We start from the raw sequence: 26,938 nt of genomic DNA, 5'->3' as shown, positions 1-26,938 counted from the left end.
TCAGTATCCCAGTGACTGACACGTGCTTGTGACATCTTCCCCATTCGACGTGAAAATGGCCACACAGCCGTTACACACCTCTCTGGAAGATAAATTTGTATACGACTGAGCAATATATATATCTAAACTTTAGTTTGTATTTTTCTCTGTTTAATTTAATAGTTTTTGCACTATAGTGTTTTGCAAGGTTTTAACAATGGATTAGGGGGCAATATGTTCAAAGGCCTGAGGGGTTTGCTAGATTAATTTCACAAAAATATATCATATATATACCTATTAAAATTAATTGCGATATTTAGTTGCACATACATCATACTATAATAAATGAAATATATCAGCATTCGATTTCTCTTACTGGCTATATACATTTTTCCTCTCAAAATGCGTGTGTGTTTTGTTTTGTTTTGGTTTGTCTGTTTGTTTGTTTTTTGTTTGCTTGTTTGTTTTCTTTTCCTTCTTTTCAATAACGATCCACATATTCAGCCTAAAGCTATTTCCATAATCCTACTCACACAGTGAACACGAGAGAACCGTAGAAGTACCGACCGAATTAATACGAATTGCAAAAGTATCGTCATATTCTAACAGTATATTGCATTAATTTGTGTATTGTTAAAAGGTTTCCTTTGTAGTAACATAACCATATCTTACTCATGTAATTATAAAAAAAAGTACTTACTTGCAAGAGGCACGGGGATAATTTGGACATGACGTCACTTGACAGGCAGGCGCTTTACAAAATATGTTCGATTGACCATTCGGGCAACCTGATACAAACAGGAAATGATAACACAAAAGTAAAGGAATATTTGACACTCAAAACTTTGTATGCACACCTTAACGGTCGATCAATATAACTATGGTTTTAAATAAATAAATAAAAAAAAAATTAAAAATACCTTTTAACTCATAGTCAAGTCAATTACTTTAAAAATAAGGTACAATTTTTATACTTTTATGTAAATACGGGTTGGTCATGTGATCAAATCACAAACGAATAATGATACCTCATTTCTTAATTAAGAATTTTGTTTTAATTTAGTACCAATTCCCCAATGATGAAAATGACAAAAAGAGTAAATTTCTAAAACTGGATTTGATCAATGTTCTCCGTGACTTCAAGTTGATTTGTTTTTAATCATATCGGAATTCAGACTGCCATTATACCGTTATTGCATGAGTTCAAACATTCCTGTTCCGTTCTAAAGTTGTTTGCGTTTCCACCACAGCAGCCATAGTAAAACTCCTCACACCTGTGCGTATGGGCGTTGTAGAACCATCGAGGGCATAATCCGTCACACATACCCACATCCTTTGGAAGATGACACACCGACGCTGCAAACATACGTTTAGAAGGTTTAAAAAAAAAAAAGCCAAAATCTGTACTTCATTTTTTTTACGATATCTAAATTAACCCTCCATGCATTCTAACCTCCCAAAATACACAGGAGAATGTGTCATGAAATGAACACTGTGGAGTTTATATTATATGAATGCGCTGAAAAAGGGTTTGGGTAGGATTGCGGATTTTATATTTTTACTAACACGCGCACTGAAAGAATTGGAAAGGGGGGGGGGGGGTTATTGTGTATTTTATGTTTCACGAACACACTGAAATTGATGGGTTGCTGATCTTCATGTTTGTTACTACATATTATGCATTATGTATTTACTTACATATTGCCGATCTCACCAAAACACAAAAATAAAAGAAGAGAAAAACCTGCAATAGAAGAAAATAAATATAGCAAGTTGTCGTTTTTTTTTGTATATTTGTTTGTATGTTTGTTTTAAATGTTTTTGTTTATTTTTTATGGTTTTCTATTATTCATTTATTTATATATTTCATATAATTTTCTCATTTCCTAGCATCATTTTTTATTACTAGTATTGCAGGGCAGTCCCAGGTTTCTGGAAAGGGAATGCGGGGAGGGTCTGGGAGGGATACCCCTTCGTCTGAACCATTATTGCAGGGCCTTCCCCAGGTTTCCGGAAAGGGGATGGCGGGGGAAGGGGTCCGGGAGGTTTACCCCTTCCTCTGAACCGATTTTTATTTTTAAAGTCATAATGTCCACATTTTAGATTTAAAAAAAATCTAGCAGCAGACCTTTAAAAAGACCACAAAAAAAAAAAAAATGAATTTTCAGGTTGTTTCTTTGTGTGTGTGTGTGTGTGTGTGTGTGTGTGTGTGTGTGTGCTTATTTCACAAAAAAAAGTTTGGGTGTGCCTATTTAAAGAGGGTCATTAAAACTTTAAGTATATGTTTATTGTAATGATGTACACTTGACTTTTAAACATGTGTCATTACATGAAATCTTTACATGATAACTGTCCTAAATATGATATATATTTTAGCCAAGTCCAAAGATAAATCGGTCAAAAATAAGGACAGCATTTAACTGAAATACCGACTCTAAAGATTAAAATGAAACATACCTTCATGATAAAGAGTATAGAATACTTCATCTCCAGCAGTGTACAGGTACTTCTGTTGACAAAGAGTCGTATGCACTTGTGTCGAGATAAATGATATAGCGAATCATTGAATCCGGCGATATAATGTTTTATCACGTTGGAAATGACAGGTGCAAATCTCTCATCTTTTGATTTGAATCTCATCTCTCTCTCTCTCTCTCTCTCTCTCTCTCTTTTATAATTTCGTACATCTTCTATTTAATTTTCACAAGCCCATCAAGATATGTATATATATACACATGCATATATGAACATAACTAGTTTTTCATCTTAAAAATATATTTAATATAAATATGAATGAACACAACTTATTTCTGTAGTAAGAAACAAATTAAAAACAATATAATTTATGAAAGATATATTTTATATATAAATTATTGAAATCAGACAAATGTGGGGAAAAAAATGAATTTTAATTGTTAGCGTTAGCAAGGCAGTCCTGTTTAAACCGCCCATATGTCACTTACCAATGAACACGTGTGCTCATATAACAAAATTAATCCAAATGTTCATGTACAATTTATGCTTCATTTAACTGGAAACTTTTTATACGAAAAGACGGTTAAGAAATTCTTTATAGCTTGCAGTGTAATTTTCTAAGTATTACACACCTTTAGACGTTAAAAATATTGGCATCATATTCGGCGTATTCATTCTTTACAGGTGTCAACAGAATGACTGCACAATATAAATGGGAGGGATTGGATTAGGGATCACCGGGGGGGGGGGGGGGGTTACGTCCAGTGGGTAAAGGGGTAAAGTATGGGGCAGGGGTCTAGTCTGGTATGTAAGGTGATTTTTTTTTTTTTTTTTTTTTTTTTTACTACATGTATACTGAATATACATAAGAATGACCCTTTTCTCTTCTAAAAAAGAATTTGTTACATATACATGGATCCGCCTATAGCAGATCTAGAACAAACGACTATATACACAGAAAAGGAGATCGATATTTCATTAATGCAATGCATTCTTAAGTATAAAAAATTCGAGTTTTTCAGACTAATTTTAAAAAAAGTTAAAAGGGAAATAGATCCCAGTTTTATATTAGGATCTATATAATTAATCTGAAAAGGGAAATATGGATGTCATTGAGTTTTTTTTATTTCCCCCATCCTTATGAGATACTAGATCGAATTTTATTTTACCATTTTTTTTTTATCTAAATGAGGAAAAAAATGTTGCTGATTAAAGACTTTCTTGTTGTTTTATTTGAGTATATATGAGATAGTCCATTTTTTCACAACACTGCTTCATATGCACATGTATAATACACTCACTTCATTTCTTTTTATTTGTTCCCATGTTATGAAACTGCATGCGCTGGTCAGTAAACATAATGTTGACATAAAGATCTGGAAATATGACTGAATGACAGACTTCTGACATTTAGTCACCTTCCTGTAACATTTTAGTTAACTGAATGCAGACCCCTAGGAAGCAATTTCAGTTGGGGGATGGGGGGAGGGAGGCAATCAAACATTTTCATGGAGGGGGTGGGGGTCTACCAAGCAAAAATTCCTTGGCAAGGAAATTATGCGGGAAAAGGTTATCAGACGTTATTGCACAATCATAAAGTAGCTTGGTTGTTTTTATAGTTTACTATATATAAATTACAGGGGACGGAGCACGACCATCCCGTGCCACCCTCATAGTTTCATCATGTATTCTATAATTCTTGTAGGTCAGCATTATACATCTATATGACGTTCAGTATTCAAGTACGCTGATATATTTTTTTTTTTATCAATATTTCCTGAGCGCATAATTCTAAAATTATCACTTTTAGTCCCCTACCGGAAGGGACTATAGGTTTCACCCTATCTGCTGCATGATTGTCTAGCCGTTTGTCGGACAATTTGTCCCACTGGGTTTTCCACCTTTTATTCTACATGTTTGCAAATATTTAGCTGAATTTCATAATAATATATATGTCAGTGTACTTTGATAAGTAATAGATGCAATTTGCATTTCGTTTTGCTTCGATGATAAGGGGACGACCGTTTGATTTTGAGAAGGGGGGGGGGGGCTGGCAAAATTTCTATAGTCAGATTATTTATTTTCATGCCAGTTAAGAACGGATTATTTATTTTCAAGATGATCAAGGACACAAATTACTTAATATTCTTCTTCACTGAAAAAAGACCCCCCCCCCAACAGGAAAACGCCCAAACTCAAAAACTCTATTTCGTGGTTTTTTTTTTTTTTTTTTTTGGGGGGGGGGGGGGGTTAGTAGCATTAGTCGAGGACAAATTATTTATTTTTTATTTTTTTTTTTTTTTTTGCTAATCGAGGACAGATTATTTATTTTCAACATTTTTGAGGATAGATTATTAATTTCCACGATCAGCCACCCCCTCCAAGAATCCTCTAAAGGCCTTTGGACCCTGAGCCTTATTTTTGCAGGGGAACCAGAATTGGACTAGAAGAAAGGGACTAGAATTATTGCAGAAATTTAGGACGTTAATTATGCTTAAATGCGCTTTCCTCTCTTTAACTCATACTGAAAAATGAAGGAAAGGTAAAATCAGTCTGATTACTTTATTGCGTTATATCATGCGAACGCATCATTTTGATAAAATATCATCAACCCCGGACTTTTCAGGGACTTCGAAGATTCCTATCTTTGGGCTTCCGTTTAGGAACCACCAACTTCCCTCTGCGATTCACATACTTCCGTCTTTTATGTAAATGCTTCCGTCTTCGATTTCCAGATTTCCGCCTCCTCACGATAAGCACCGGTCGCCGTCGTTTGGGGGGTACGGGAACTCGCCTGTGGCACCTGTTCGTCACGTCCCTCCCAAATAAGATGAACTGTGAGATACAGCCGTTACATCTAGGTCTAAAAATAGGTAATGAAACCATGTAGATTTAAAAATAATGGGAATTATTAATTCTTGTATTATGTTGTAAGTTTTGAATTTACTAGATGGAGGTAAATGCAAACTTTACCAACATGATACATAATGTAAATTTTGCATTTCCCTCCACTTAGTAAATTCAAAATTTACAACATGATAAATGTACTGACACTTTTAGGGCACTTCACATCAAAGAGTTTCAGTCTAATAATGTGGGTTTTTTTTCAGTTGGTGATTTCAATAAAATAAAATGAAATATATACCGCGCAATGCTGATTAAAAAAAATCGAAGAATTCTTAGCATTTCATCAGACCAAAGTAAATTGATTGCACACTAAGTTGGCATATTTTACCCATTTAATTAAGCAACAGTGATTTCTATTATGAATGCTGTGTTGTTTCCTGTGGGTAAAGATGACTATTTTTAATCTACATGTATGTACAAAGTAATTTCTCAATTAACAAAAGCATTTTCCCATAGCGTATTGGGGGTCCTTGGAAGCTACCTATGGTTTGTTAAAACAAAAACAAAATTGATTGACACATGCATTATTTTTATAAATAAATGTTATTTCAAAAAGAGGACTATAGACAACAATGCCGATCATTGAAACAGATTCATAAATGAAAACCTCTTATTTTAGCTCTTAGACCGAGCTACAAGATGTTGTTTCCCTTCTAATTTAACACATCATGGCTCCTCTGTTTTCCACCGCGAACTACTATTATTTTTTTTTTTTTAGACTAAGTATTTCAGAAATATTGTTTTTTCTTTCTGTACTGATATTATCCTAATCAGTTTATGGGAAGAAATATATATTTTTTTAAATGACTCCAATATATTTTCACTATTTTGTAGTTTTCTTCTCTTTCTCTTTGATCTTGCTATATGTACAAAAAATATCTAAATACCGATTTAATTTTTAAAAGAAATTTATACATCTAAGACAAAGAGGGATAACTCGATAATTTATTCTTATACCAGATTCCTGTAAGATGATATGAGTTGATACATAGGTTTTCTCAGTTTTTTTCCCCACTGTTTTCAAAATGTCATGAAACAATATTTACGCGTTTTTATCACGTAAGAAAAAAATTGCTTGCGTTCATAGATCTATAGGAAAAACGCCCGTTTACATTTAGAACTAAAGAGAATGAAAATTAACATCTACTGATTTTTTTTTTCCCCTGAAAATTCGTCCTTTCGAAATATGGTACAAAATATTATTTTAAGAGAATCAAAAGCTATACATACACACAAATAGCCCATGGGTAGCGTCGGCAGGTTTGAATGGTGCAAGCTCCCACAATGCATCGTATTTTATCTGGGTTTGTTCCGTTTGGACAACCTGAGAATTGAAATAATTTCATTTTAGTAGGCTGCTGTGCAAATCAACCGTAAAAATAGATATGTGTATTGAAGAAAAATAATTATCGAATCCGTTTTATTTTTGGCCTTTGCCTAGTAGAGATAATTCAAATTGGACAAAGTCAATATGGACACGTGCCCCTTTAGGAAATTTAAAACAAAATGAAAATACATCGGTTTAAAGGCTCATATTGGACCTTATCCTTATTAAATTTTTATGTCAAATTAATTCATTATCCTCTGCAAATGTTCTATTTGGCTGCCAGCTGATTCGGTACGCAAAGCATGTTCCGAGTTAAAATTCGTTTTAAAGCGAGGCAGGCTACTGACAAATAAGTTGATATTACAGGCTTTTGGTCGTCCCTATAAAGTCAGTATTTAGTGAATTCTATGGTCGTTATATTGACCTTGTTTACAAGAAGTTGTAACCCCTTTGACCGAAATGTTTCATGTTAGACCATTTTTTCAAACAAATTTTGACTGAATTACTCCTTTAACCTCATCAAAACAGAGAGCTCATGGAGGCTGAGGCCTGTTGAGAAGATGCCTACTCTTCCTTGTCACCTGATCCCAGCTTTTGTGTTTTGAGGGCTCCATAATTATGCCCTTTTTAAGATTATATTTTTGTGGGATTCGTGGGACTGGGATTACTGCTTGTAATCTGTTATATCCACGTTTGTTGAAGTATTTGTATATTGATTAACATACCATCATTACAAGCATCCAGGCAGCTCTTTAAAGATCTGTGGTTATTGCCATTTCCCCCACAACCGCCATATATAAACCTCCGACATGTGTTGTCAGACGGATGGAAGTACCATCTCCGGAAGGAACCTCTACAAGGACCCGGATCTTTGGCTTCTGTACAGGAAGTTCCTACAGCAGAAATAAGACACGTATGAGAAACAATCTCTCACCTGAGGGCACACTATGCAAATACCCACAGCCTATGTAGCGTGCGCCCCTGGTGAAATATACTGGTGCAAGATATACTTTATTTCGACACTTAACGAAATGTTTAACTTCTATATTTATCTCCTGTTTGTAACAACACGTGAAACATTCAATCATAAAGAATTCGTCCCTGGGGTTGCATAAATGCAATAACGTTATAAATCAGCGATTCTGCATTAAAATTTTATATTGTGTTAAAGAGTTTAACCTTCTTTAACAAACAAACAGGCCAAAAAACTACATGTAGTTTTTTGGTGGGTGGTTTAAAAGAAAACATCCTCTCTAAATAATTATAAATTCTAACTTTTAATTGGCTCATTTTTCATCCCCAGCGTCATTAAAAACCAACGACGTTATGCTTACCAAAAACAGTAACCATGTGAATAAGTACAACCGTCAGAAATCATTAACACAGTGTACGAGGGGTTATCAAAAAGTTTGTGGACTGATTCGATAAAATTAATACTATGTAGTCTGTGCTTACAAAATTTATAAGGAACATAAATCAACAAAAGTTTAAGAAATGTTGAAAATTTTAGCTCGATATATTGATAATTTGCCAAATTATTCTAAAATAAAAAAGACATTATATGATCACCCGGCGCTGTCGCCGTTTTGTTTCTCAATGACCGCTCTATCTACTTCATACACTTATCTTGATGAATTTACCTGGAGTAATAAGTAAGACTTAATCCCGTCTTGTTTATATGACTTTACAATGTCATGAACAGCTGCTTTCAATGCATATAATATTGTAAATGGATCTATACATAGGGAAAGATCCGAACTTGATTATGCCAGAACACTTCGCTTGTTGGAGTTCATTTTCTACCACACATGATCAACGTCACTTTTCGACGTGACTGACTTTTGACAATGACTACAAATCGACATTAACTGTGCATCTTTCATCTCTCTGAATCTTTTTGAGTATTTAAAACGAGTACTCTGGATGCATTTTATTTTTCTGTAGCCTGTTTAAACACTCCCTAGGTCTATACCAGTTTTTCCAGGTGCGAAACAATATAGAATGTAGGAAAAAGAAACCCCTCCCCCTTTTTGACGTCATTTTCAAGCCCTTAATTGTTTGGACACTCCATATAAAGCTTACGATAAAATTTCATAGAACTTACAGAATAGGGTAAAAATTGCAAATTTTACGGAACAATTGCGTCGTTCCAAATATCTGAATTGACGGGATTTTTTGAGGACAAATGCTCACATCAAAAGAGTTTTTTTTTTCAGTTACACTCAGGTAGAAAAAAAAACGTCATATTTGAGGTTGGACATACCATTGCTTACAAAAACATTAACAATTTATCAAAAAATAAAACTTATGATTTATGGTTTATCCTATAGATAGAAAAGATGATGCTAACTAAATGTGTAAAAAATCATTGATGTACCCAAAGCGGTTTTAATTTTATGGTGCTAGTCCACGAACTTTTTGATAACCCCTCGTACGTTGTTGATTTAAAAAAAAAAAACCTTCTTTTTTTTAAAGTAAATTTATTGAGAATTGAAAATTAATTCGACTTTTTTATCACGAAGTTTTTAGCAGCTACTGTATACAGGGTTATTTTCGTCCCGTGTTATTTTCGCCCTTTCACACTTGCAAACAATATTGCCCTGTCACAGTTCTGTTTAAGAAATGATATTGTATTCTGTGAATTCGTCCCGTTTTAAATTCGCCCACCTGTGAGTAGGGCGAAAGGGGCTAAAATAAAACGGGGGCGAAAATTTCCCTGTATACAGTATATATGCGTCATTCGTACCAAGAAAACCAAAGGAGTGAAATTCTCTTACCATGGAGAAAAGTCCTAAACCGTCCGTGTACCACGGCAATAACTTACAATGAAGAAAAGTCCCAAACCGTCCGTGTACCACGGCAATTATTTACCATGAAGAAAATCCCAATCCGTCCGTGTACCACGGCAATAACTTACCATAGAGAAAAGTCCCAAACCGTCCGTTTACCACGGCAATAACTTACCATGGAGAAAAGTCCCAAACCGTCCGTGTACCACGGCAATAACCTAAAGGTAAAATATTTCAATGTATAAAAAATACAAATACATATCAATAAAAAAAATGAATTGGCGGAAAGATATATCAATGCCCAAAGTAGATTGATAAAGATATGTTTAAAACATTAGAAATAATTATCCGTTAAGGAAAAGTAAGGGATTGTGTCTTACCCAAAGCAAGAAAAAGACCCTCAGAAACATCATGTATATTTCCTTCCGAATAAATAGAAGGGGGCTGGCAATACATATAAAGCTTTATATCAAAGACATGGATCAACATTGAAAAGAAATTCGTTTACAACTGAACGCATATAACATGTGTTTTGTGTTGATTTACAATATGTAACAGCGATATATAATAAAATGTGAAATGTTTTTTTGGTCGAATTACTGCTTTAACTTAAGCCTCCATCTGTGGGCAGAAGCCACGTGTACGGCTATACTATAAAAAATTAAACCATGCTACCAAGAATGCCGAATAGAACCACTATTCTTATTTTTCTCTGATTTAGTGCTTTCATGTTTAATTTATAAATAGTATAAGATTAAAAATGAAGAGCATAATGCTTCTTATAGAATTCGATACTACAAAGACTTATTATATCTTATTGCCCGATACTGTGATCCATTCATAGGAAAGCATGATATTCTATGCGAAAAGTGTAGTTAAAGCATGTGAATCAGAGATGAATGTATGGCTGATGACACACGCTCATAAAAAGTCAAATTATTTCATGCCGTAAAATGTAGCAAAATGTTTTATACGTTTACAAATACTGTAATGAAAAAAAGTTGACGACAAAAATTTAATTGTGTTAAAATTCAACTGAATGCAGTAGTTAAGCTTTACTCCATGATTCATTTTTAACTGTTAAAAATAAATTGGTCGCAGCCTTTCAGCAAATCATGCAGGTTGAAGGTAAATTGGTTTTTGCTGTATTAGTGATCAAGAATCGTACAGGTCATTGTTTTACAACACTTTCATTTCGTCACATGGAAACATGTCTTACATTCTTAAGTTTTAAATTAATAGTGAGTTTGGAAATGAGATAAAATGTAAAATTATATTCATGATGAGAAAACAGCTTCAAAGAAATAAATTATCAAAATTTTAGAGCAACTCCTTCAGAATATTGTGTCTCAAATAAATCAATTGAATGATGAGGACTTACAAATATGACTCATTTCAACATTTGTTTTATACTGGAATTACCTTATACATCAGAAATTTATTTTAGCAAAGAAACAATATATGCTTCAATGCTTATTAAAAACGATACAATTACAATTTGTCAATATTGATTTCTATCTTGTTCTGCTCCATCTTTTTCGTAAAATAATCGAAGGTTCTTTGATGTTTGCTTTTCGTCCCTTGCGAGATCTTTTACTCATATGAGATGTCATTTTATACTGATTTTTATACTGATGAAAAAGACAAATTTAAAGTTTTACTCTCTACTCAGGGCCATTGATCTATGGGGAATCTTGTCAACGCCTGCCGTTATACGTGTCATCGGTTTAATTCATTACCGAAAACTTTCACTTCTAAGTACAGTTGCTACCTATCTTTTTTTTTTTTTTTTTTAATTTTTTTTCTTTTATCAAATTGATTTTTCAGGGCCTATACATGAACCTACAATCTTCCTACCACGATCGAGTACTAGTAATCGAAGGTAACCGTAGCTTGATAATTATGAAAACAGGTTGTATTTTTAATTAGAAAATATAAAATCAATTGTACTCTAATCTGTTTTCAAAGATTGCCAGATTAAATCCTCATGAATGACTAGGGTTGTGCACTTCGATAGGAAATCGTCTTTGATTCCATTTGAATCGATAAGGCCATCCAACTTGAATAATGCTTACTTTAAGAAATACTCTTCTCCAAATTTTTCTTAGAAACAAATAAATTAAAAGAGAAAAGTAAGATTAGTATTTTTATGCTACAATATACATATTCTAGATGAAACAGCACAATAACGAAATAACAGCTGCCTCCGGATGAACTATATCCAGCAAGATCTTAAGTTGTTCCCAAAACTGTATCTGTTCATAAAATTACACCTAACAGATATAATTTAATCGGTATGATTATCATTTCAATTCAAGACTTGGACTACCGTATCATTTTGCTGATTGCATTTTTAGGAAGTCCCTAAACAAAACTTTTTTCTCCCTGTTTTTCGCCACGAAAGCTTAGGAGTTATAATAATCATAAATGATACGCAATTCGCTGTCGATATAATGATGCATTAATGGACGACCTTTATAACACAATTGATGTGCACACTAATAATGTTTATGTTTATTAATGCATTATCTATTATATATTTTGTATGCATTATCTATTTATGATATCTCTGTATCTGAGTTCTCTTATAATAACAAAACTATCTCTCTTATAATAATAACAAAACTATCTTATTGACAAACAAGTGTCTCAGGGCATAATAATCCCTGTGTTTGTCTTAAGAACCAATGTACTGAAATGTGATACTTCTTTTAATCCGAATTATGGAATTAATTTAAAATATCTCTAAAAGGAGATTGGATCATCGGATTATTCTATTGGTCCGAATTTCATCTATTCATCTTAAGGAACACATTTCTATTTCTGGCTTAAAAGGTGACTAACCTAAGCCACTAAGATTAATTAACAGCTGGAATCGGATCATTAACTTATTCTGCCTTTTATTGACCAAAGTCATTTTGATCCAAAACATCCCATAAGTGGTTTAATAGGATCAGTAAGATATAAACTATGACCAGCAGTTTGCCTGGACACGAGTGTTGCCATACACCAGTACCTTGGAGACTGGACATGGGTATAAAAGGGTCCACACAGGAGACGTCCAGAGAGAGAGACTTAGATTGAGAGAAAGAGAGAACTCTACCGATCAGAGACTCTGGAATATCTCCTCCCCTGAACTGGCGAGCAACTACCTGACTTTGATAAGTGTCTTTAGAATCTTTAAGACGTTCACTTCGAATTATTTTGGAAATAGAAACATTCTTTTGAAAACTATACGATCACTTTATTACATTGTGAATTCTATATTGAACTTTAATTGTTGTGTTGAATCTGTGACGTATGTAACCAAATAAAATATCTTTTAATTGTTATTATCTTGTCCTGATTCTAGCCTTACTCTGTTACACCTTGTATCGATATGACATATTTATATAAATTCATTAACGATTGACGAACGTGCATTATTGGAAATATTTCTCTTTTTATCATAAATGTGTGAAATCGCCATCCATACAAGATACAGCTCTTATAAGACGTGAACGTAGTATCATTTTTTGTCGGTATGGAGGTCGATTAATACTGTAAATGTATTACATTTGGCTGTGTATTCTTTTAGCGCTTTTGGCGGAAAGAAACTTTCGCTAATTCAAGTACAACGCTGAGTGTGTTGCACATATATACATATATAAGAACATGAAGAAATGCGCTAAATCAAATCCACGCCAACGTGTTCAAAAACAGTTTCCGCTAAATATCGTACACACTAAATATGATACATTTACAGTAATACAATTATATGATCAATGGTCGTTAAGCTATCTATTAAATAGAGAATATTATATACGGCTGATATGACATATGATATGGCTTTTAGTATGTGTTATTCGCTTTATCATATACTCAAAATATTTAATAAAGCCATTTTAGAGTGTTTCGTGCTTGTAATTACCTTTTTCTTTAAAATCTAATAGAGACAATTTTAGATCTTTTAGAATAAATTAAGTCGACAAAGTTTAGTACAAGAATTATATATTATAACTATATTTCAATTAAATCAAGTTAATTAACTTTTTATCTTTATAATAATGTAATTTCCGGTTTGATAGGGATTTTTGCACGCGGGTTTGATTTCGGACCCGTCGTTGTTGTGGGATATTGTGACGTAACCCGTTTCTCACCGTGTGGAATCGGGGTATTTGTGGTAGATGCATATTTTACTAATTTTTCTTTGCATACATGTTTGTATTATGTACATGTATGATAAGGTCATATGTCATATTCATTTTGATTTAAAATGCACATATTGAACAATATAATAATTTCGTTTATAAACCTTTTGTGTGCATTCACACATGGTCTGTGGTGTATATAGATAGAAATGGTCTTAAGTCATTAATTATATCCAGGCCTAATGTTGGATGTTTCTTTTAATTTCATTGGTATTTTACTTTTTATTTTACTTGGGGATTGGTTAATGTTTTTTCCCTCCAGAAGGTTCTTGTTTTTCTGGACATTCTTTGTTCAGAGGTTGGTCAGTTGTGATATCTATATATGTGCATGGTTGTCTGACATATTATCAAAATGACATTTTTAATTTAGAGACTGACTTTTCTCCTCCTTCTGGTAAGCTAATAATTTATTACTAATATTAATATGGTTCTAATATTTCAATTAAATGTCCAATCTGTAATTTTGCATACTTAATATATTTCACAAGCACATACTTTCCCTGAGTAAATGAGATCAGTGAGAATGATATTTTGAAATATGATGATAAATTTAAAGACAATTTTTGGTTTAATTTTGCGCCACAAGGTATGCGATATAGTATGCATTTTAAATATGTTAATTTTCTTTTGGAAAATTATAAGGATGAATAAATTTTTTTTTAGAGAGTATTAAATCTGTTGATATTTAACCTTAAAGCAGTAAGATGTAGGATTTTTTGGACGAAAAAATAAGCATAGTCAATCATCTCAATTCTGAGATTTCCTATCTACTTTGAATTCTACATACAAGTACTCTGAAGATGATATTAAAAAGATGCTTGAGTTTTTGATTGACAATAGCTATGTAGTTTTTGGAGATCAGGTCTTCCAACAATCTGATTGAATAAGCATGGGTACTAATTGCGCCCCCTTATTAGCAGACCTATCTTTGTATTCATATGAAGAAGAATTTACTCAAAAACTTCTACTTAAAAAGAAACACTTGCTGTGGCCTTCAACTCGACATTTAAATATATCGTGGAAGTACCGGTATTATCAATTTACAATAATTACTTTCATTCATATGTCTACTCGATATATCCCAGTGAGATTGAAATAAAAGATACCAAAGTGTCTGACACATCTGTTTCATATTTGGATATTTTACTAGAAAAAGACGTTAATGGTAACCTAACAATAAAGCTTTATGATAAACGTGATGACTTCAATTTTTCAATCCTCAAAATTCCTTTAATATCTTACATATATAGCAGTATACCCTTATCACCTGCATATGCAGTTTTTGTCACCCAGTTGATTCGATAGACAAGAGCATGCTCTAGGTATGAACAGTTTCTGAAACGAGGCAACCTATTGATAAACAAGTTTTTTTTGAAACAAGGTTATCAACTGTCTCGTTTGAAGTCATCATTTCGCAAGTTTTATGGTCGATACAATGACCTTGTCAGCAAGAAAAATTATCATTAAGTAAAATGCTGACTGACTTTTCATACTAATAGTTAAGCCATTATTTAGGCACTGAATTGTCTACGGACATTTCCGGTTTTTCCGATCATGACAAGGAGCACACGGATGACAGGGGATGCTCACTCCCTTGCCTTGTTAATCTATAAAATCAATGTTCATATTCTACAGTTATTTTTCTTCTTTATTGATTTCTTAAGTAAAATGTCCTTTATCAGTTGATAAACGATTCAATAACATGCTTTTTTTACTTTCAGTTAAATACAGGCCTTTTTTGGAAGAAGGTCAAACCTTCCGGCTTGGTTTATCAGGATTAGGTCGACTACAGTCTTTTTGTTGATTTTAATGTTTTTTTTTTATGTTTTTTTTTTTTTGTTTTTTGTTTTTTGTTTTTTTTTGTTTTTTTTTTTTTGCTGAGTGATGGTTTGCAGTATCAAGGTGTTAAGAGAAGTTTTCAGTAGCAGAGCTTTAAATATTAAGGTGAAAGAAAGAGTCTTTCTCTTTGTTGACTCAAAAGTCTTAATGATTGTCTTCTACACATTTGATTCCTATACCTCTCATGCAAAATGATGTAAAATGATTAAAACAATATCTATAATAATTCTATTATTCTCTAATTATCATCATTATACATTTTCAATCCATTGTAAACTAAATTATTACTACTGATGATGTCATTCGAGTACGGACCTAAATTAACTGAATATATCATGAATATTACTTTCGAAATGGTAGTTATGTAGTAAGATGAACCATTTACTTTCGGATTTAGCACCAAAGTATGTTCACAAATCGGTTCTGTTTTATAATGGTGCCCTTTTTAATTTCTACTGTATTGTAAAGTATTGCAGATTATTTTTAATTATTATCATTACTTGATAAAAAAAAAAAGATCAACAGTATCGTTCATTTTTATGATTGATTTAATAAATAATACTAATAAACAAAAATGATTTAGGGAGTAGACTAAGGAGGCATTTTATTCCTGCTGTCAAATCCCTTTTTAGTTTGGAAAAATATATTGTTATTTTTTTAAAAAAAGGAGCATTAACCAGTCAGGTCGCGTGCGTGGCGCAGTGGTATATCGTCTACTTTATAGTTGCGGAGTAAGGAGGTGATCCTTACGTCGCGGGTTCGAATCCCACTGTGGGACGTGAAGACCGGTCCTTTCGATATGACCGTATATAAACCGAAGTCCCGTGTCGCAGTAGGTATTTGGCACGAAAAAGATCCCTCACTGCTCAATGGCCCTATGTGCCGTGCATAGGTCAAAATTTGCAGCTCTCCACCGGCAAGTGGTGGCGTCTCCATACGAGTGAAAAATTCTCGAGGGGGATGTTAAACAACAAAAAACAAACACACATTAACCAGTCAGAGTATGTATGTTGCATAAAACATCAAAAAAAAGGAAAAAAAAGAATGCAGAATATATAAAAAAAAAATAGCACTATGAAATAATTTTCTCTCTGCATTGACGCAAATGATATCATTATGTATCATTATTATTATTCTATATAACGCGTTATATGATTGGTTCTAGATTATCACGTGACATGGCTATAAAACTTCATATTTCCCTGCCGTCGTCATGCTTTTTATCATATTCAACGTCTTCGGAGACCAAGTGCATTTTCCCGCAATAGTTATCGTTCGTTGAAAGAAAACTCCCGAGAGTAGAAGAAGTCACAATAGCCTAGTGCAGGTCACAAAATTGCTGATGGACTTCTGTAAATTGTTTCAGTAACATTTCGTTAAATTTGAAAGTGAATTTAAGAGCGGTGCCAAATTTGAAAGTTTATGTCAATTCTTTGCTTGTTTTGGTATAATAAACAATTTATTGCATGAATGTTTGAGGAAAATGAAGATTTATTCAGCCAAGAAATATCATATTCTTCTCAAGGGAAGCCCTCGGGGAATATGATTTTCTTGGCTGAATAAGTCTTCATATTTCCCTCACGATCATGCAATAAATGTATAATTTCTTTATTTCTTTTATTTTTAATTATTACGTTTTATTTCAAAAAAAAAAAAAAAAAAAAAAAAAAAAAAAAAAAAAAAAAATCTTTTGATCTGTTTCGAATGGTATTAAAATTCTTAAACGTTTTTCACTGCAATTTTTTAATTTTACTGTCTTGTGCTCGTTCAAGTTTGTTTGTTGTTTAACGCCCCTTTCGAGAATTTTAACTCATATGGAGACGCCACCACTTGCAGGTATAGAGCTGCAAATTTTGACCTATACTTGGCACCTAGGGCCATTGAACAGTGTGGGATCTTTTTCGTGCTAGCACCTACTGCGACACGGGACCTCGGTTTATATGGTCTCACCCGAAGGACTGGTCTCCACGTCCCACAGTGGGATTCGAACCCCCCTAACAAAAATTTACTATAGTTAACTACAGTTTACTATAGTTAACTATATTGAAAACTTTGATACTTTGATTTACTATGAAACTTTACTCTGGAACTTTTTTTTCAGATTTCAAAGCTTAAAATCTCAAAAATTCGATAACAGTAATGTAAAATTTGGAAATAATGTGTGAATATACAAATAATATTTCAATTAAATATAAAAAATGTGCATGTATGCACTGAAGAACAAAAAATATAACGATCTGAAATCCATGGTAAAAATACTTCGATTTACTATAGTGAAAAAACTTTGATACTAAAGTTAACTATAGTTAACTATATTAAACTATAGTTAACTATAGTACTTTTTTATTAGGGCCGCGACGTAAGGATCAACTCCTTACTCCGCAACTCTAGAGCAAGCGCTCTAACCACTGTGCCACGCGGGCGACTTTAGTTATTCAGTAGTAGATGATTTTTAATCTATTTATGATATATCCATATAGTGTTTATTATCGGTTGTTAAATGTGCGTCTTTAGGCAATATTTTAAATCATAAATTGATTGACGTCGTCATCTGTAATTGATACCATTAAGTATCATAATTGAAGTATATATCATTATTTGCAGCACTGTTGTTGAATAATGATACAAATATGCCATAAATGAATATAAACTAATCCACACATTCTAAATTTCCGCATAGCGGGTTTTTCTTGGCGGGTGTAAAATTTAGCGTTTTGCTTGGCTAAAAGTATGCCAATAATTTTGGCGTAATTTATTTTCGCGGATACAGGGTTCCAACTCTTTGCAAAATAGCACTAAGAAGAACACTGAATATTTTAGCGATTAAAATTTTAGCGGACTACTACCAAAACGCCAAAATAAGGCAATATAAGCACCGCGCTAAAATAAACTCGCTATTCGGTATGCCGTACATCATAAGTGGTAACAACAATGTTCCATTTTTACTTTTTGTCTCCATTACGAGAGTCAAATACAGGGCATTTATTTTAATTTAATATATATTACCTCTTTATGAAACATCCTTGAAGGCACTGATTAATTCAACCTGTTGCACTTTGTCTCGGTTCTGCCCTGTTTCTGACTTCGCTAAAGGCTGCTTTACTGTTTTATACTGATGTAAAGTTATTCATATTTTAAATTAATGTACTTAATGTTATTTGCCATTGACCAGAACATAAGTTTTGACCGAGGCGAAAGATATTTTATTATTTTCAATTAAAAAAGATGTGTAATGTTATACAAATATGAACTCTTTTGGTAAATCTTATACGGTACCGATTTTGATGAAACCAAATGCGCATTTCCACAAATTATGTGTCTTCAGTGATGTTCATGCCGAAACATTGGAAATCTGAAATACTTGTATCTAAACAAAATGCATGAGGGAATTTTTCCTTAATTTTGAAATAAATTTCAAAATTCTACCACAGCAATGAAATGTATATTCGTATTTTAAAGCTAGTACCGAAGTACTTACTACTGGGCTGTAGAGACGCTCAGGGACTGAACAGTCCACCAGCGGAGGCCTCGATCCAGGGGCCATAATGTAAATCGTATACGGTGCCAATTTTGATGCATAGCTTTACTATCTCTATAGGCGTTACCTGTACATGTACTTGGAATGCCAGAGATATTTCATTTTCTGTCAAGAGATTTGTCTTTTTCAGATGGTATCAGAAGAGTTTTTGATGTTTTGCATCTGTCTAAATATCAAAACAATTCTTTTTACAAGGGAGAAACCATGCAACATAACCCCTGATGTACCACAGAATATCACGTCAATATTTTCACAACTGCCTAGTTTACAAAATACACTGAGCTATTGAATTTTCTCAACAATTTTTTTATAATCCTTGTAAAGTTATCTTAAGAAATGTTGCATGAAAATTCCAACATTATATATTTTAAATGTAAGCAAACTAAAAAGCTAGAGAACGTGAAAGATCTAGTACATGTTATTATTCGGATTCGGTAAGATACAAAAATGGCCATCTATATGTTCTTGACTAGCCGAGCTCGGCAACTGACCATTCGATTATCTCGATATCTCCTATTATAGATCATATACAACTGATCTTATCTTGCAGCATCCTGGTTTCACAACGAACGTAAGAAAATAAAAGAAATGAAATATTAATCAAGATACAAGATCCAATAATAAAACAATAACATAAATATAATATTCTTGGCAAATATAGATGCTTGTTAGAAATGTATTGTACTGTATAAAAAAGAATAGAATATCCAAAGATGACACAAATTTCTTTCGGAGATATCATGAAAATAGAACGTGTATATCCGTTTTAAAATAGATGTGAAAATGTTGTATATGCTTTTCAAACCACAAAATATTTGATTAAAATTATTGCATTTTCGTTATTTCTTTTAAATTGTTTATTTTCGTAGCACAGGAGTAATTAAAAAATTAATTTTTAAATCGGTATATGTCCAATTTTGTGCCATGTTCTTCTGTGAGATGATTAGCCTTTGTTATTACACTTGTCAGTGACATCCTCTCCGTTATATATCCAAACAGAGGTGCAAGGACAAACAGCTCTGTAAAGAAAAAAAAACTGTATTGTAAATTATATAGGTAAATAAGCAAAAAGCAGAAATAAATAAAAGATTACTTTTTATAGGTATTTGCAAAATGCACTAGTGAATACCATAGATCATCACTGTATTAAATATCCTAAAATATGATCAGTACTGAAACATTGATAGCCACGTGTAATCTGTTTTATTTTGTTTTTAGCTCACCTGAGCCGAAGGCTCAAGTGAGCTTTTCTGATCACATTTTGTCCGGCGTCCGTCTGTCTGTCTGTAAACTTTTCACATTTTTGACTTCTTCTCAACAACCGCTGGGCCAAATTCAACCAAACTTGCCACAAAGTATCTTTGGGTGAAGGGGATTAAATTTTTTTCAAATGAAGGGCCACACGCTCTTTCAAGGGGAGATAATTAGGAATTAGTGAAAAAAAATGGCATCATTTAAAAATCTTCTCAAGAACCACTGGGCCAGGAAAGATGAAACGTATGTGAAAACATCCTCAGGTAGTGTAGATTCAATTTTGTTCAATTCATTACCCCCGGGGGTAGGGTGGGGCCAAAATGGGGGATCAAAGTTTTACATAGAAATATATTGGAAAATATCTTTAAAAATCTTCTTCTTAAGAACAGCTGGGCCAGGATTGGTTATATTTATATGGAAGCATCCTCAGGTAGTGTAGATTCAAATTTGTTTAAATCATGACCCCCGGGGGTAGGGTGGGGCCACAATGAGGGATCAAAGTTTTACATAGAAAAATATAGGAAAATATCTTTAAAAATCTTCTTCTTAAGAACAGCAAAGCCATGATCGGTCATATTTTTATGGAAGCATCCTCAGGTAGTGTAGATTCTAATTTGTTCAAATCTTGACCCCAGGGGTAGGGTGGGGCCACAATGGAGGATCAAAGTTTTACATAGAAATATGTAGGAAAATATCTTTAAAAACCTTCTTCTTAAGAACAGCAAAGCCATGATTGGTCATATTTATATGGAAGCATCCTCATGTAGTAGATTCAAGTTTGTTCAAGTTATGACACCCCCAACCCCCAACCCCCCGGGGATAGGATGGGGCCACAATGGGGGATCAAAGTTTTTATAAGAGTATATAGAAAAAATCTTTTTCTCAAGATCAGCAAATCCATGACTTGTCATATTTCTATGGAAGCATCATCAGATAGTGTAGATTCAATTTTGTTCAAATCAAGACCCCGGGAGGTAGGGTGGGGCCACAATGGGTGATCAAAGTTTACAGAGGAATATTTAGAAAAAAATCTTTATCTCAATAACAGAAAAGCCATGATTAGTCAAATTGATATGGAGGCATCCTTGGGTAGTGTAGAATGAAATTTGTTCAAATGAGGGCCCCCGGGAGTGGGGTGGGGCCACAATGGGGGATCAAATTTTTACAAATGAATATATGGGTAAAAAATCTTCTGCTCAAGAACAGCAAAGCCATTTGTTATATTGATATGAAAGCATCATCAGGTAGTTTAAAATTCAACCCCCCCCCCCGTAAACTTTTCAATACTGAACTGATTTTTGCTTTTTTCTTAGCCAAGGTGCTCAGGTGAGCGATGTGGCCCATGGGCCTTTTGTTGACATGTGTTTTTTTTATTTTGATATTCATTTGCTTTCCATTTCGTTTTTATATAATAATAATGAAATCGATATATTGCTGAATAAAAAAAAGTCATCTCTTTTACTGTTTTATTATTTATTGAAATTCTAAGAGTATATTCCCAAAGGATTTCTAATTAAAAAAACGAAATGATTTATTTTTCGTTTTGTCAAACACGTTCTATTCACCTATTTGGAAGTAGTTATGCAAATCATTGTGTTGCAGTCTTTTATTATAAACAGAGAAGACTACCTGCTTTTGCCTAAAAATAAATATGATCTTTGAAAAAATGTTGTCAAAGTTGTACATGTTCTCGGAAAAAACATTTTTGATCAATCACGTACTGAGTTGTACAGTATAAGATGTAACAAAAATATGTCTTTTGAATTGTCCAAAGAAACGAGACAACAAATTTCACTGAATCACGGAAAAAGCACATTTATTTATTAGTTTCCTTCATTTAAAGATGGCAAAATGCATAAATCAGCTAAATAAGCAGTTTAGATTGTACTCACACACAGGTGGCCCGGGGAAAGGCTGGACAGGTTTCGGTAGTACAGGCTCCATTAAGACACCCTATCCTTGAACAGACTAAAAAACAAGTCAAGTAAAAACTGTATAACAACCAAGCACATGGTTGAGCTTAGACATTTAACCAATATTCTCATTTCGACTTACATTGTACCTAATTCCAATATTCAATATTTCAATATTCTTTATTCAATAACCTAAGTAGAAATTCGCCGCCTTCAAATGTGTATCAGATTAGACTAGTTTAACTGAATAAGCATTCAAACAGGCTGTAAAAAACCAAATTTGAAAAAAAAACATTGAAGTTCAATTAAAAATATGAAGATATTATCATTTGTTGATGTCTTTAATCTTATTTGAGCCGCGACATTTCTTTCTTTCGCAAAAATAAACCTGTGCGGTTGATGGCTATACAGTACATTAGGACTGATGGTTCTGTATGTGCCTAAAGCATATGCCGTTTACGATTATATAAAGTACTGTACATTCCTAAATATACACCAGGAATTAATTATCGCGTAATTACGCGAGAAGCAACACTCGCATAATAAAATTACTCGCTTTTATTTTTATGGCGCTGAAATCAATGTAAAATCCCTTGATCAACCGTCCACTCGCGAATTATTGTTCTCGCGATTTGACGTCAAGGAGTCATTTCGCGAATATAAGTACTCGCGTAAAAATAAGGAATCTAGAGTATAAAACTGCTTATTTGTAGATCCCTATGTTTTCTTTTTTGTATGATGGTCTCACTTTTTTCTATTACACCAAAAAAAAATCCATTTTTTGATTAAATTTTTTTTTAAAAAAATTGCTTGTTTGCTTGTTTAACGTGCCTTGGAAAATTTTTCACTTATATTGAGACGCCACAATTTGATCTCCATTTATATGATTTCACCCGAAGGACCAGTTTTCACGTCACACATTGGATTTGAACCCGCGACGCTAGGATCAACCCCTTACTCCGCGAATCTAGATCAGACGCACTAACCACTTCGCCACGGTGGTGACCCTTATCAACTTAAAAAAGTAAATACATAATAAAGATTGTCTGCTTACATTTGTTCCTGCAAACCCGATTGCAGAGTTCTTTAGTTCGAAAATTGTTTGCATTTCCTTCACAGCATCCGTAGATAAACTCACGGCAGGTGCCCGTTTTAGTGTCGTGATAATACCGGGGACAGTAGCCTCTGCACAAACCGGGTTCCGCAGGTAAACTACAGATTGACTTTCCTAAATTGACAAGAAAAATGAATTATAATAAATTACATTTCGTTCATTTTTTTTTATATAATATGTATCAAGTGTGTCAAAATTATTACTAATTGAACAGATCATATTTCTTTGTGAATATACAACACTCCAAATAAGGTAGGTATAATAATGTGTTAGTTTAGCATTATACTCAAGACATAATAGAGTATATATTTGATCTTTTTCTAGAAAGTCGTCACAGCTGAGTTTAACTGTATTTCCCTGAATAGCGTCGATTTTTGTTTTAGTAGACAGCATTACCAATTATGCATTTTATTGTAACAGGCATGCGTACATGTATTATTGCCTACCTGGAGGTGGAGGACGATATCCTTGTCCAATAACTGCAGCCTAGAAAGTGATGGCGTAATTAAAATAAATAGATACTAAGTTCATAAATTCATTTTTGTACCGTTTGCTTTTTATTGTGTACTCACTTTTTATACGAAAACAATACCCAAAAAATTTTCTTTACATCTATAGAAAGGTGACATTTTTGTACAAGGAAATGAAAAATGACTCAGAAGCTTTGACCGTAAGTTAGGATGACCGTAAGTTAGGATGTCTGAACCCTCCCCCCCCCCTCCCCCTTCCAAAAAAATCTAAGTAGAAGTTCAGACCAAATCATCATATAAGTAAAAAAAAAAAAAAAAAAAAAAAAAAAAAAAAAAAAAAAAAAAAAAAAAAAAGATGGCATATAAAATCTAATCGATTTCTGCAGTTTATTATCTACCATAACAGTGAAATTTAAAGTTTTATTTTTCCAAAAAAGAAATATGACTCTTTAAACACTTGTATATGAAATTATATTATTTTAATTTAAACTGTCACTCAGGGACTTAAACATGCTTATTTATCTATTACTGCTTATACCATATACAATGTGCATTTTACACCAGAAAGACAGTTAATATAGGAAGAATCGGGAAGGTTTCAATGAATAAAAGTTGAATTAGTGTATAGGTTGTTTTAAACGATAAACAAGTTAGGTCATCTCGTTGGATCAGATTAAGTGTTTATATAAGAAATGCCGGGTATATTTTCATAAGTCTTTTTTTTACGATAAACAAGTTACCTCATCTCGTTAGATCAGATTAAGTGTTAGTATAAGAAATGTCGGGTATATTTTTACCGATTTTAAGTTTGAACATAGGTAGTTTTCTGAAATCAATAGATAAGATCATGTCACTTTCTATGTTTTAATACAGTAAAAGACGGGTCATACAATGGATCTGTTCTACTCTTCTTTTCTAACTATTTTTTACGTCTCACCATATGTATTGAATAAAAAGCGTAAAACACTTAAAATTAATTCCTTTCAAATCTAAAAAGAATTTCATAAAATTGATTTGTATGAGTTTTCCTTATCTGAACACATATTAAAAGGGTTAGCTTGAAGTTAATACTTTTTCCTTGAGCAAAAAAATACATGAAAAGTATTGGGTTATTTCCTCTTGAACCTTTAAAAATGAAATAAACTAGTTATAATTGTAACGGGGACCGTTACAGATGTTCCCCAAACACTCCCCAACACCCTTTTGGTGTCTTATTTCCTGTAAGCTTCATTAAATAAGGCAATGAAGTATATTGGTCGTTTTTTGCATTTCACGCCAGGCACGTTCATGCATGTGCAGGATGACCATGTCATCTCATCTATACTATTAATGCATCTTTATATTCTGAGTATCAAAACATTTCATCAAAAAATAAATAAGTTCCGGCTATATCAAGTATATTGGTCATCTTAGCATTGCACGCATGCGCACCTGCATGCATGTTCATAATGACCATGCCATTTTGTCTACACTTATAATATCTCTGTTTATTCTTAGTATGAAAGCTTTTCATAAAAAATATATAAAAGTTATGGCTATGTTAAGTATATTGGTCATTTAACACATTGCACGCGCGCGCATGTGCATTCATGAGCATGATGTCCAAATCATCTTGTCTACACTTTTAATATATCTGTATATTTTTAATAAAAGAAATATAAAAATTACGGCTATATTAAGTATATTGGTCAATTAACACATTGCACGCGCGCGCACGTGCATGCATATGCATGCGTGCATGCATGTGCATGATGACCATGTCATCTTGTCTACACTTTTAATATATATAAATATTTTGAGTATCAAAGCATTTCATCAAAAAGTATAAAAGTTACGAGTATTTAAAGTATATTTGTCATTTTACGCTTTGCGCGTGCGCACACGTGCATGCATATGCATGTTGACCATGTCATCTTGTTTACACTTTTAATATATCCTTATATTCTGAGTATCAAAGCATTTCATCAAAAAATATAAAAGTTACAGCTATATCAAGTATATTGGTCATTTTACGCATTGCACGCGCACGCACGTGCATGCACGTGCGCGCAAAATGACCTTGATTCCGCAAATCTACATAACATGCCTATTAACCCTAGAAAGGTTTCACCTCAATCGGATGGGTAGTTGACGAGATCACTCGCGGACAAAAAAGTACCCAGGAAGAAGAAGAAGAAGAAGAAAAATAATAATAATAATAAGAAACAGAGTAAAAACAATATGTTCCCCAACTTCGTTTGGGGAACATAATTACTTACATGTATATTTTCTTTTAAACACAAAAGAAAAATTGTCAAACTGTCATCCCTCATTTTGGCGTATTATATAACTAGTAGTTATGTCTGCTAAAATATTTATAAAATCTCCTTAATAGAACTCACATCTTATGTATGTTTTTATATTGTTAAAGACAGTTTGTTGGAGGTGAGCGCAAAACAATTACCTAAGGGCAAAGGATGATTTGTTATTAAAATATAGTTGAGTTTCTTTATGTTTGATGTTTCTTGCTTCAATGTTATAGACAAAGGACTCTTATGAATGTATCTTTCTTTTTAAATCTAATTTTAACAAAAGGTAGTTGTAGAAGTGAAGAGGATGCACTAAAGCGTTGTTCATCGATAAACGGTGGGAAAAAAAAAACAAAACAAAAAAAACAAAAAAAAAACAGTGGTATAGAAAGAATCTCTTTTGGATATAAATTATACTAGTTATACTGAATTATACACGTTGATTCCGGAGGATAAAAACAAACGATACTGTGTTTTTAATTGCTAACTTTACTCTTATTAAGCTTGGGGAAATACTTTAAGGAATAAAAACAATATTTACTTACGATTACAATAGTCAATGTCAAGCCAAGTAAGATTAAACGTTCCATAATTGCTGTTTAAAATTGTATTGATAAGCATACTTTATATACTTGTCGGCGAACGCGAATCACGTGACTTGAACAGGTGCTCTTCGTTATATTTTTTTAACGATGATCCGTAATTAACATTTCACGATTTTGCTACTGTACCTACAGCTACAGCATACATATGTGAATTTAAGTAGACTGACTCCAGAGTACAGTGATATTATATGTGGTTCATGAGATCTAACTATAATAATAATTATCAGATGGATGTATACCCGCCACTCCC

At 33.1% G+C, this 26,938-nt stretch overlaps 2 protein-coding genes across 2 annotated transcripts; both read right to left on the bottom strand.

Annotated features, from left to right (window-relative positions):
- LOC133175595 (BPTI/Kunitz domain-containing protein-like) lies at positions 1-12,394 on the bottom strand. Its single transcript, XM_061310711.1, has 6 exons — positions 12,322-12,394; positions 7,414-7,581; positions 1,678-1,722; positions 1,168-1,335; positions 680-767; positions 1-82 (listed from the first exon to the last, which is right to left on the bottom strand). The coding sequence occupies exons 1-6, from the start codon at positions 12,392-12,394 to the stop codon at positions 1-3; spliced, it is 624 nt and encodes a 207-aa protein (XP_061166695.1).
- Positions 12,395-22,186: 9,792 nt separating this feature from the next.
- On the bottom strand, positions 22,187-26,673 carry LOC133175594 (PI-stichotoxin-Hcr2e-like). Its single transcript, XM_061310710.1, has 4 exons — positions 26,629-26,673; positions 23,772-23,811; positions 23,266-23,439; positions 22,187-22,266 (listed from the first exon to the last, which is right to left on the bottom strand). Exons 1-4 carry the CDS (start codon positions 26,671-26,673, stop codon positions 22,187-22,189), a joined length of 339 nt encoding a protein of 112 aa, XP_061166694.1.
- Between the last annotated feature and the right edge of the window lie 265 nt (positions 26,674-26,938).

Source organism: Saccostrea echinata, unplaced genomic scaffold (genome assembly GCF_033153115.1).
Source record: "Saccostrea echinata isolate AGI-Se365-2 ecotype Australia unplaced genomic scaffold, CSIRO_AGI_Sech_v1 ptg000063l, whole genome shotgun sequence".
In the NCBI taxonomy this organism is placed as follows: Eukaryota; Metazoa; Mollusca; class Bivalvia; order Ostreida; family Ostreidae; genus Saccostrea; species Saccostrea echinata.
Note: the sequence above shows the minus strand (reverse complement) of the source record. Positions and strands in the feature narration are given on the sequence as shown.

What these genes read in the sequence shown, in the direction of transcription:
- LOC133175595 (XM_061310711.1), bottom strand. Translation starts at nt 12,394, where the DNA reads ATGACTTTGGTCAATAAAAGGCAGAATAAGTTAATGATCCGATTCCAG. An exon ending in TTTGGTGAGATCGGCAATAT is followed by an intron (nt 1,336 to 1,677) that starts GTAAGTAAATAC and finishes GTATGTTTGCAG; the next exon opens with CGTCGGTGTGTCATCTTCCA. An exon ending in TATCCCCGTGCCTCTTGCAA is followed by an intron (nt 83 to 679) that starts GTAAGTACTTTT and finishes TTTATCTTCCAG; the next exon opens with AGAGGTGTGTAACGGCTGTG.
- LOC133175594 (XM_061310710.1), bottom strand. Translation starts at nt 26,673, where the DNA reads ATGGAACGTTTAATCTTACTTGGCTTGACATTGACTATTGTAATC. An exon ending in ATATCGTCCTCCACCTCCAG is followed by an intron (nt 23,440 to 23,771) that starts GTAGGCAATAAT and finishes TTGTCAATTTAG; the next exon opens with GAAAGTCAATCTGTAGTTTA. An exon ending in TCGGGTTTGCAGGAACAAAT is followed by an intron (nt 22,267 to 23,265) that starts GTAAGCAGACAA and finishes CTTGTTTTTTAG; the next exon opens with TCTGTTCAAGGATAGGGTGT.